Source organism: Anarhichas minor, unplaced genomic scaffold (genome assembly GCF_050575085.1).
Source record: "Anarhichas minor isolate MPS153535 unplaced genomic scaffold, ASM5057508v1 ptg000027l, whole genome shotgun sequence".
Taxonomy (NCBI): Eukaryota; Metazoa; Chordata; class Actinopteri; order Perciformes; family Anarhichadidae; genus Anarhichas; species Anarhichas minor.
Window position 1 is genome coordinate 23,972,501 of NW_027466473.1, and position 12,500 is coordinate 23,985,000.

The 12,500-nt window shown below is 41.7% G+C and overlaps 1 protein-coding gene across 4 annotated transcripts in view; it reads left to right on the forward strand.

Moving 5' to 3' along the window:
• stim1b (stromal interaction molecule 1b) overlaps window positions 1-9,424 on the forward strand; it is a 21,744-nt gene extending 12,320 nt beyond the window's left edge. For 2 of the 4 annotated variants that reach the window (XM_076102092.1, XM_076102094.1), the window contains exons 8-14: window positions 2,126-2,303; window positions 2,426-2,593; window positions 2,709-2,809; window positions 3,431-3,666; window positions 4,444-4,530; window positions 6,038-6,101; window positions 6,818-9,424. In XM_076102092.1, the coding sequence (XP_075958207.1) occupies window positions 2,126-2,303; window positions 2,426-2,593; window positions 2,709-2,809; window positions 3,431-3,666; window positions 4,444-4,530; window positions 6,038-6,101; window positions 6,818-7,253 (1,270 nt within the window). In that variant the 3' untranslated portion in view covers window positions 7,254-9,424. Of the gene's footprint in view, window positions 1-2,125; window positions 2,304-2,425; window positions 2,594-2,708; window positions 2,810-3,430; window positions 3,667-4,352; window positions 4,531-6,037; window positions 6,102-6,817 lie in introns of those variants that run through there. The other 2 variants (XR_012956307.1, XM_076102095.1) reach the window with 2 other exon arrangements.
• The last annotated feature ends 3,076 nt before the right edge of the window (window positions 9,425-12,500 follow it).

Below are 12,500 nucleotides of genomic sequence, written 5' to 3' on the forward strand. Positions count from 1 at the left end.
ACACCTAGTACTACCTCTACTACACACCTAGTATTCCTGCTACTACACGAGTAGTACTATTGTATTTCTCCTACTACTTTTACTTCTGTTTCTACTACTGTTAATGATTTCTACTACTACTACTAGTATACAATGTGTACTACTTCTACTACTCCTGTTAGTACCCTTATTGAGCTCTGCACTACAATCTCTACTGTTACTATTTAAGTACTCACACAACTACTACTTCTACTACTATTGTTGTTACTACTACTGTACTACCAAGCTGTTCATACTACTGCTTCTACTACTGTTACTTCTACACCACTACTACTACTATGATATTAGTATTATAACCCCTTTCAACTGCTGCTACTGATACAGCCTTATTTGTACTACTACTATAACTGCTACTACCATTACTGTTTAGTATTTACAACTGTACTACTATTACTACGGCTGTAAGCACTAACTGCTACTTTTAAAGTTACTCTGAAGGATGTAACTATTAATACAATAGGCGGGTTCTGCTTCTACTACTTATGTAAATGAGGACTGTGACTCATACCACTGCTACTAATGAAGCAATATTCATTAACACCTAAACACAAAGAACAAACGCCTCTTGTTCTGTAGAAGTGTTTATACTACCTGCAGTACTACAGTCCAGCTGGATAGAAGTGTTTATACTACCTGCAGTACTACAGTCCAGCTGGATAGAAGTGTTTATACTACCTGCAGTACTACAGTCCAGCTGGATAGAAGTGTTTATACTACCTGCAGTACTACAGTCCAGCTGGATAGAAGTGTTTATACTACCTGCAGTACTACAGTCCAGCTGGATAGAAGTGTTTATACTACCTGCAGTACTACAGTCCAGCTGGATAGAAGTGTTTATACTACCTGCAGTACTACAGTACAGCTGGATAGAAGTGTTTATACTACCTGCAGTACTACAGTACAGCTGGATAGAAGTGTTTATACTACCTGCAGTACTACAGTAGAGCTGGACTGGTATGTTGTCAGCAGCTGGACTGGATCAGTATCAGTCGACCCCATTCAAACAGGTGGAGACGTATTGAGGACAGGTCACCTCCAGTGTAATGTTACACACACACACACAATCACACAGACCCACACACACACACACAGACCCACACACACACACAGACCCACTCTCCTTCAGACTGAGGCACAGCGCCTCCTGCTGGCATCAACAAATTACTTTAAATGATGAAAGATGTTTTATTTTTTTAAACAGCTGGACAAAAATGTGCAGATTATTATTTCTTGTTGCAGCAACAGTAGTAGTTCGTAGTGTTGTTACAGTAGTGAACGGAGAGGTGGTAGTAAAAGTAAAAAATAGTCATAGTACATCGTAATAAATCTCTTAAGTCAGGGTATAGTATGTCTAAGTCATAGAAATGACAAACATTCATAGTATAGAATCACAATCAGCTTTATTGTTGGTACGAGTACAAACACCAGGAATCTGATACATGCAGAGAAATACAGCTAACAAATAGCTCAACAAAGTAGAACAAGAGTAAACATAAAGTTTAGATAATATGTACACACAAGTGTGTGAAAGAAGGTAAATATATATAAAAACAATACAACATACAAGGTCTATTAGACTGTTTGTTGTAAACTGTGAAGAACAATGCAGTAGTTAAATGGTGCAGAGTACAAATATGCTTTAATAAATATAACAGGTTGATTTTTATACAGACAGATGTTTATGCATGTATATACATCAGCTTAGATTTGTTAATTGGCAGTGAGAAAAACACTGAATTAATCAACGTTCATTCAATAGAATATGACACGTATAGTGTCATCAGTTATAATAATTGGTCATCAGAGTGACGGACTGCGGTGAGAAACGGTCAGTGAGAAGTTAGAACAGGTCGTGTCCAGAGTGGTGTTTGCTGCCAGCCTCCTCTGGAGGCGGATGATGGAACCACACAGTGATGGATGTTTGGAGAAGATACTTGACTATTGCAGGGTAGAATAGTACCAGCAGCACCTGAGGAAGGGTGAACTGTCGGAAAATAAATTCATAAAAAGTCACAGTTTAGTTTGTTGTAGTTATTGTATTTATTAACAGCCAATCAGAACAACCCGTTGTTGTTGCTCCTGTTAGGCTGCAGAAGGCTCAGGAGGAGCAGCGCTGCGTTCAGGTGGAGAAGGTGAAGGTGGAGGAGGAGCTGCGTAGCGAGATCGACTCGGCTAAACAGGAAGCTCAGCGGCTCCGAGACCTCCGACAGGGAACCGGCAACGAGAGGAGCCGGCAGAAATACGCCGAGGAGGAGCTGGATCAGGTAGACGAACTGCACCAATCAGGGTTTAAGGTTGTCGGACAGACTCACCTGTCTTGTTACTATACCTGTGTGTGTGTGTGTGTGTGTGTGTGTGTGTGTGTGTGTGTGTGTGTGTATCGCAGGTGCGCATGGCACTGAGGAAGGCGGAGAGGGAGCTGGAGTCTCGGGCTCACTGGGCGCCGCCGGACGCTCTGCAGAAGTGGCTGCAGCTGACGCACGAGGTGGAGGTTCAGTACTACAACATCAAGAAGCAGAGCGCAGAGAAGCAGCTGCTGCAGGCCAGAGAGGGGGTGAGGACAACACACACACACACACACACACACACACACACACACACACACACACACACACACACACACACACACACACACACACAGGTGGTAATGGTGGTGGTGGTTGTTTCAGGCGGAGAAGATCAAGAAGAAGAGGAGCTCTCTGTTCGGGACGTTCCACGTGGCTCACAGCTCCTCGCTGGACGACGTCGACCACAAGATCCTCTCTGCCAAGTGAGTGAATAAAAAGGAGAGACGGGGTTTTTATTTAATGTTCTACTTTCCCCGATAGTAGATTATTATTATTATTTAGACATTAGTAGTTTTTACTTATCTATTATAATGAGCTTAGAGCTCGTGTTAGGAAGTTAAACGGCTCATAATTCATCTCTAATATCTATTTTATATTCATGTGAAAACATCTCCTTCAAACTACTGGATTCATTCTAGTTTATCACCAAAACTACATTTTACAGATTACATGTGAACACATCAAAAATAATAATGACTAGATTTGTTTTAATCAATAAAAATACAATAATCTTTTATTTCCTAATCATTTGAATTGTGTGTTGTTATGAAGAAAAAAAACACAATAAATAACTGTGACAAAGTAAAAGTATAACATTTAGTATTTTTGATGTTTTACTGACTTCGGAGCGTTGATATTATTTTTAGAATGGTGGCAAAAATAAATATTCTGGATCCTTGTCGACCAGCTGCTGTAATCAAACAACAAAGGGATCAGTATCTGATATCTGGATCATCAATGATCCCTGTAGAGGGAGCTCGTTATCACGGCTGTTCCTCCTAATAACGCCCCCCCCCCCCCCCCCCCCCCCCCCCCCCCCCCAGACAGGCCCTGGCCGAGGTGACGGCGGCCCTGCGGGAGAAGCTCCACCGCTGGCAGCAGATCGAGTGTCTGACGGGCTTCTGTCTGGTCAACAATCCGGGTCTGGGAGCGCTGGCCACCGCCCTCAACCTGGACCCCTCCTTCCTCGGCCTGCGAACTCCGACCCCTCAGCACCTCTTGCTCTCCGATGACCTCGACGACATGGACGAGGACATCCTGTCTCCTGGGACGCTGCAGTGTAAGTCTGAGTCGATGAGAAGTATTTTACATTTTTCAGGTGTTTGCATTACATCTCTTCTGTCTCTGTGTCGTAGAGCCCCATTAATAACTTCTCATCATCCCCAACAACACACACTGCTGCTCAATGTCCGCTTGTTAACTACAGATGCTGGCTATCATGCAGTTTAGTTGACTCACGTTAGCCATGTAGCTTACGAAAGGCAACTTTGTTGACTCACATTAGCCATGTAGCTTACGTAAGGCAACTTTGTTGACTCACGTTAGCCATTTAGCTTACGAAAGGCAACTTTGTTGACTCACGTTAGCCATGTAGCTTACGAAAGGATAGTAGAATAGTAGTTATTGAAGGAAAGAAGAGAAACATCTATAAAGCAGCTGATTCTTGACTTTTCAACACTAGTTTTTAATGTTTTTTACGAGGAACTTCTACTAAAGTCTGGAGATATTTACGTCTTTAAGTGGCCTGCATGTAAAAACACTGTAGAGATTAATTCGGACATTGAAGTGTTTAAAAATGACTAATTGTCCTTTAAATCCCCTGAAAGCCCCACTAATCACTTCCGGTTTCCTACAGAGGCTCATGAGGGACAAACTGTGCAAGAGATTTACTCTCAGTCAACATTCCTGTTTGAAAACATCAAAAAAACAATAAATAATGAAACGCCTGACCTCGTCGTCTCTCAGCTCACCCGTGGTCCGCTCACAGTCTCCACCCCCCTCCTCTGATTGGTTCCTCTTTTCTCGGCCTCTCTCTCTCCTGATTGGTTCCCTCCAGACGCAGCGTGGCAGATGGACCGGCGAGTGAGCGACCTCTGGCCCCTGAGTGGCATCGCAGACACCCAGTCACCATGGAAACACTCTGGTTGGCCCCTCCCTCCTTCGCCCCCCCCCCCCTCTCCTCTCTGATTGGTTCATACCTCTGTACGCTTGACGAGCACCCCCCCCCCCAAACTCTGCCAGGGTTCCCACAGTTAATTTACAATTAAATAACAGTCAAATATTTTTTCAATTGAGACGTTATTTACAATCACGAGAAATATTGTGAGAAGAATATGAGAAAAATGTAAAAAAATGAATACTAAAATACGTTAAAAGATTTGCGAGAAATATTCGAAAAACATATGATAAAATGTCCGAAAAATATAACACAATTATCAGAAATATATCATAAAAATATGTGACAAAAGAGTGATAAATGTCCGAAATATAAACATCTTAGAAACAAGTTATATTAATAAGAATAAAATGTATAATTTATTGGAGGTACTATTGAAATGCCCGGTAAAATGTAGTTTTATAATAAGTTATAATTTCAATTTCAATGATTGAACTTGATCTGAAAAATATAGATATTAAGCTGTTAAACTGTAAACAGTTACAGTACTCGTGTGCTATTTTAAGTTACATTAAAATGGTTTTCCGTTGAATATTTAAAAATTGGATATCTCTTTTGTACGATTATTTTTATGCTACTTTATTACTATATTACTATTTTTTTCTATTGCTCAAGAAAACAAACAAAAAAAACCCATAAAGAACTGGATTATTTTATACGTTCAATCAGAATAAATAGCCAAAAAAATAATAATTCCTTAAATTTGACCCAACAATCCCACTAATAACTCTGCTGGTTTATGACTGTGGGATCTACAGATAAAGAGGAATAAATCAACCAGAAGGCGTCGTTCACATGAACATTTGTGATGAAGTCAAAGAGCAGATATGTGAAAATATCACAATCTACTATTTCAAGAGTAGAGATTTGATTTTAAGATTCATACGTTATTTTTAATGTTAATTAGGAAATTGTATGAAAATGACAGAACAGCGCGCCTCAACGTTAGCTTGTTACCTACAGATGCTATCATGCAGTTTAGATGACTCACGTTAGCATTTAGCTAACGTGAGAAACCAAAATAAAGTCAATCAAATGTCTGTGATTATAACGGACAGCAGGTGTCCATGTGAACGCCTCCTCCCCTCTGCAGCTTCACCCTCCTCTTCCTCCACCTTCCTCCCTCCATCTGGTGAGATCAGACAAAGAAGAAGAAGAATCTCTTCCTCTTCTCACCTTTTCACCCTCTGAAGACCTGGAAAACTCAACACTATTTTAACCGTTTACCTGCTTTCCGTCTTTCCACTAACATCCACTTACAGGTCTGCAGCAGCTAAAAGCACTAAATAAATGGTTTATATATATCTATATATATAAAGATATATATATATAGATATATATATATTTTTTTCATTTCAGCTTTTGCACATGTCACTCTTCAGTTTTATGAAGTATTTTCTTCGGTGTCTGAACTTCCTGTGTTTCCGGTTTTCAAAATAAAACAACTTAACTCCTCTGCCTCTTTGTCCCACAGCTCAGAGTCTGATGCCCCTGCGACAGAGGATAGGAGACCCCGCTCTGACGTTCAGCTCTCAGAGGTTGGTTGAAGGGCGGGGCTTACCTCAACCGGAGGGGCGTGGCTTGATCACATCGCCCCGCCCTCCCAGCGGCCGGCAGAATCGCAGCCTCTCTATTGGCCAACTAGAGTTCCTCCCTGTGCCTTCTCCGTCTCTCTCCTCCTCCCTGTCTCATCCTTCTATAGGCCCCGCCTCTCCTCCTCACCCCCCCATCCTCTCATTATGTCCTCCTCCGAACGACAACTCCTCCTCCTCCTCTTCTTCTGCCTACACTGATGGCGCCGCTCATTTTTCTGCTCTGCTCTTCCGGTCTTCTTGCCTCCATTCTGTGGAGGCGGCTTCCAGCCTCCCGCCTGCAGGGGGCGCTGTGACGGCCCAGCAGCAGCGCTGTCGCTCCGGCAGCTTTGGGTATTTTCCTTCTGCACGGACTTTTTCCAAAGATACCGAATAAACTAACAAGACAGAAAACAAATGAATACAATCAGTGGGCCTCATTGATAAAACAGTGGCGACTGTGGCTAAGTGGAGAAAATAAGAACAAATTAGTATCTCTCTTTTCCTCTTGCTCGCTGTTTTTCCTCCTGTTTCTGTATTTGATCTATCCTCAACATCATACTTCCATCTTCTAGTTCTATTAATTCTCTTTATAGTTTGATATCGTGTTCATATTGTGGTAAAACTAGTTTATATTAAGTAATGTTTTACGTTAATAGCTTTTTTCTCTCCGTCTCTCTCAGGGATGTCATGAACCGCTCGGACTCTGACTCCGCCCTCCCTCTCTCTCACGGCGAATCACGAGGCTCGCACGGCTCCAAGCCCTACCTCCTTTCATCCAGGCTCCACCCCCTGCAGGGTCAGGGCTCCGGGGTCGGCGGTGGAGGCCTGGAGAAGAGCTCCAGCCTCGGGGAGCTGAGGGGCAGCCCCCGGGGGGGCTTCACCGCCAACGCCCCCACCACCCTCGCAGCCTCAAGCTCCACCCACTCGCTCTTCATCAGGTCCGACGGCGCCGCCGGCCCGGCCGCCTTCTCGTCCTCCGCCTCGACGGGCGGCCTCCATGTCCCGGCCAGGAGGAGCCCCGTGGAGGAGGACGGAGGAGACGAGAGCGAGTCGTCCGGCAGCCGGAGGAGAAACGCTTTAAATAAGATCTTTAAGAAGAAGCAGGGACGCCACTGAACGGCTCACGAACGCTTTTTATCTGCTTCTGAAACCAAACTGTTGCTAACAGGCAACGCCAGCCGCTTTTTAATGAACTTTTCTAGCAATTTTTTCTTCTCTCCGGTTAAACTGACTAGATCCAATTTGGACTAACCCTAACCCTAAAAAAGTACGACACAGGACAAACCTCACAACGCCCAGGGGTCCTACAGCGACAAAAACCAAAGAAGAAGAACAAGAGGACGACTCAAGAAGGCCGTAAAAAGTAGAACATTTTCCTTTTTTTCCATACAGCCCCTGAAGGTTCTGAAGGCTGATGCTGCGTTCATGTCACGTGGGCGTTATCGTTATTATCACTATTACGACGGGGAAACTTAAAACCTGAAAGCTCAGATATTTTTGACTTAAATTATACATTTTACATACATTTACAGAAATGAACCGTCACACAGTCATCTGATGACGTTAACGCTCACAGGTTATAAACTTGTGACTCTTAGTGACGTGAACGTGGCTCCAAAATGAGACCAATACTAAAGGTGCGTTCAGGCGCTCATAAAGGTAATAAACTGGGACCGGTTTGACTTGAACAGCAGGTCACCTGACAACACCTTCAGGCTCAGAACAAACTTTAGTACAATCTGTTAACTGCTCACTACATTTAGGAGGTGATGAGCAGTTAAGCAAAATATCCGGTGTGCAGTGCATTGTGGGATACTGAGGACCAATTCATACCAGGCAGCAACATCCGGTTCTTTAAGTGAAGCCAAAGCTTCATGTGTTAAAGCTGCATTCTCTCTAGTGTCCACCAGGGGGCGACTCCTCTGGTTGTATAGAAGTCTATGAGAAAATGACTCTACTTCTCTCTTGATTTATTACCTCAGTAAACATTGTAAACATGAGTTTATGGTCTCAATCTCTAGTTTCAAGTCTTCTTCAATACAGCATGATGTTCATTTAGTACATTATGGTCCATTTAGAGTCAAACAGACCATAAAGCAGGGGATGCTTTAGGGCGGGGCTACACAGTGATTGACAGGTCTCTACCAGAGACGTGTACGGCGTCTCTACGTCACTCCTCCTCAGTCCAGATATGGTCACTTCCTGTTCACTGGTTGCAAAAAAAACTGACTCTTCTCCCGTCTCCCTCGTCAGTTAACGCTCATCAGATGCATGATGGGAACTCACATGGTCTTCTGTAAACGTCTCTTTTGGTTGATGTGTATATATCCGAGTGAAGTTTAATGATTGTATCGAGTTTCTGCAGTTGAAGGGCTTTTATTTTGGTGAATGGTGTCAGTTTTATCATAAAATTCAAAATCCGACAACAAAAATATCTCGTCAGATTTGTGACGTTGTTGACTTATCAGATAGTTTCTGATTTAATTCATCATTTTGTCAATTTCAGACTCAACGTTTAGTCGATCGGCTGAAAATGATTCTGATCATTTATCGTTTTAGTTTTAGTCACATTCTGGTTCCAGTGAGATAATTTACTACTTTTATCTGTTTATGACTGTAAAGTGAACATTCTGGGGGTTTTGGATTGTTGAAAGATGAATTGATAATTTAAATATTGTTTAGTTAAGACCTCATTTTATTTAATTTTATAGGCAAAGTTAAAATATTCATATTTTAAACAACAACAACCTGTGACCTGCTGGTGTCTGTACTAAAACTAAAGTATAAATATTCTAAATGATAATGTTACGTTCACAACTCACCACGCTGCTGTCCATCATCATCATCGTCACCATCATCATCATCGGGTCGCTTTCTTTAATTTATTTTCACAGTTTGATGTTCACCTGTAGAGGAAATGTAAGATTTTAGCTGGAGAAATAAAAATGTGTGCGCACAGTTTAGATAAATGACACACACACACACACACACACACACACACACACACACACAGCGATACATCAGCTGACGTGTGTTTTGTCTGAGGCAGGATGTTCAGCAGGATGTGAAGCTTAACTTTAACTTTATTTACTCTGAACAAAGATTATTTAAAGAAACCGGTTGTCCGTCGGTGGGATCTGCTACGTGAGGACTCCATTACCCAGAAGTCCTGTCACCTGATGTCCTTAAACTGAACTCACACGTGTTTCTACAACCTGCAGGAACATTATTAGTGTTTTTATTTATAAATCTTAAAAAATCTGCAATAAACAACCTTTTGAAGACTGTCGTGGTTTATTTTTATTTGGTGTTGATGTTAATTTCGGCTCTTTTCTTCTTCTGTGGTGGATTTTCTGTCTGTATGAACTGTTTAAAAACAACAGCTGGAGACAAAGTTTGATGTTTCTGCTCGCAGACGTGTGTAAAACTCTTTAATGACATAATTCAAGCACTCAAATTAATTAATGAAACTCTTTAATCAATAACTGGAATGAAATTCATGCTCTTGATTTAATAAATTCATGCACTTGAATGACTTAATTCATGCTCTTGATTTGATAAATAACTCGAATTTGAAAATTTGTAGCCTCGAATGACTTAATACGAGCTCTTGTATGTCACAATTCAAGCTCTCGAATTTATGAATTTTGCTCCCAAATGACTTCATTCGCAGTCTTTAATTATTAATTTGTGCTGGTGTGCTGGTGGTGCATTCACTGACCTGTCAGCTGCTCGGGAAATCTTCCAGAAGGAGGCAGATGGTTAACCAGCAGGTGGCAGCACAGAGCCACAGAGACAACAGCAGACTGAGGAGAAGCAACACAAAGGGCTAAGTTCTGGTCTGTTGTACCGTTTAAAAGAACTGATCATGTGGTAATCCTACCCGAGCATTGAAAGTTTAAGTAGGAAATGTAAAGAAAAATACATGAAAAGGTTTAGTGCTCCTTCAAAATAAAGGTTACAGGGAAAGTCCCCAACAAAAATACCACCGATTCATTTCAGTTTCACATCAACATGCACAAAAAAAACAAGTCTCGGTTATGAATTCCCAAGTTAAGGACGACAAGTCCTACAAGTTAAGAACAAGTCCCGAGTTGAGACCAACAAGTCGCACAATTTAAGACCATCAAGTTCTACAAGTTAACACCAACAAGTCCCACAAGTCAAGACCAACAAGTCCCACAAGTCAAGACCAAGTCCCACAAGTTAAGACCAACAAGTTCCAAGTCATGTCCCAAATCAAGGCCAACTTGTCCTGAATCATGACAAGTCCCAAGTTCAGACAATGATTCACAAGCCAAGCCCCAAGTTAAGAACCATAAGTGCCCAAGTCAAATCCCTAGTCAAAACCAATGACAGCCAAGTCAAGTCCCAAGTCAAGACTAATGAGTCCCAAGTCATGTCCCAAGTCAAGACCAACAAGTGTCTGAGTAAAATCCCTAGTCAAAACCAATGACACCCAAGTCAAGTCTAAAGAGAAGACCAACAAGTGCCCGAGTCAAGTCCCCAGTCCTGAGTCAACGCCCATAATTTAAGAGTAATACGCTCCAAGTCAAGTTCCCAGTTAACCCTAAAAAGTCCCAAGTCAAGTCTCAAGTTAAGACAACGAGTCACAAGTCAAGTTTAAGACTTGACCAAAAAGTCCAAAGTCAAGTAACAAATGAATCCAAACAAGTCCTGAGAGAACTCCTGCGTCAGACTTCACGATCCTAATTTCAATCATTAATCACAAGAAGTTACAATTTAAGTCTCAAGTCTGACTCCAAACCTCTGGTATAAACACATTTTTGGTCAAATATAAAAACGTCTCAGATCTTTATGTTACTGCAGTCGCGTCGGTTTGTTTTTTATAATTATTTATTTTTCTACATGTGTTGTCAGAAGCTGTGATGTTGTGTAACGTCTTTCTGGTCACATTTCCTGTCGTATTAATTTCACCTTATATGGTTTCCCTCCTTCATAACTCCTCCCCTCCAACCACGTCCCGTGTCTCTGCTCAGGGGACAAACCGCCATCACTGATTGGTCAGAAGATAAACTGACACACACCTGACATCATTTTGACACAAACTGTTTTGTTTGTCTTTAAGTATCTTTAAGAACTGTTTCACATCCCAGAATGTTGCCCGCACCAAGTCCACCGTTCAGAAGCTCATTCAGAAACCTGTTGTTTCTGTTGTGGTGTGTTCTTCTTGTTCTTCGGCCCTCAAACTCACCAGATTCTCCTCTTATGCAACCAGTGACACGTTGGTTAAAACTCTTTAGAAGTGAAGGAACACAAAAGGAGAAATGAAAGTTGAGTGACTCAACTTCCCTTCAGAGCGAAGGAGACTTCCTGCAGAGCAACAACAGCCTGCAGGTTCCTCAAGAGGAGCTGGACCACCCACACTAACAGGGGGTGGACTAAATAACAGAAACACCCAAAAGGTGTGATACAAAGCTCAACGGGAGGCGCTGGAGACGTTTCAGTGACTTATTCCGCCGTTGATAAAAAGCGTTTTTGTCTTATTAGAAATGAAACAGCCGCATTGCATTCTGGAAGAATATCTGAGGTTCGATAACTCAAATGCAACAAAAAATGGAATTTAATTTTAAATTTTAGGGACAATTTTGGTGCATTTTAGTACACACATTAAAAACTATCCACCAGATTTTAGGTTGAAGTCTTTCAACCTGCAGACGTAAAACGTGCTGCAGAGAGATGATCCGTGTTATGTTTGTGAGTTTGTGAGTTTTTTATTTACATGTCACGAGGTAATAAACAACTGTTAAAGTTGATGTGATGTTGACCGCAACGAATCATCTGCAGCGAGACAAGAATCTGACTTTCATTCAAATAAAAGCAAATCAACAGAAGTTTGGTGGTGGGAGACAAAATAAAGACATTTAAAACACAACCGTTTAGAAAATAATCTACAATAATGTTAGTTTGACTGTGATGAGATCACGTGATCTGTTTGAAATAACGTCTTTTTAAAATCAAACATTTTTAACTAACCAAAGTGTATTTTAAAATGCTGCTCAAATCAATATGAAAATGACTCTACTTCTCTCTTGATTTATTACCTCAGTAAACATTGTAAACATGAGTTTATGGTCTCAGTCTCTAGTTTCAAGTCTTCTTCAATACAGCATGATGTTCATTTAGTACATTATGGTCCATTTAGAGTCAAACAGACCATAAAGCAGGGGATGCTTTAGGGGCGAGGCTACACAGTGATTGACAGGTCTCTACCAGAGACCTATACGATGTCTCTACATCACTCCTCCTCAGTCCAGATATGGTCACTTCCTGTTCACTGGCTGCAAAAAAAACCAAGATGGCGACGGCCAAACGTCGAACTCAAGGCTTCAAAAACGTCCA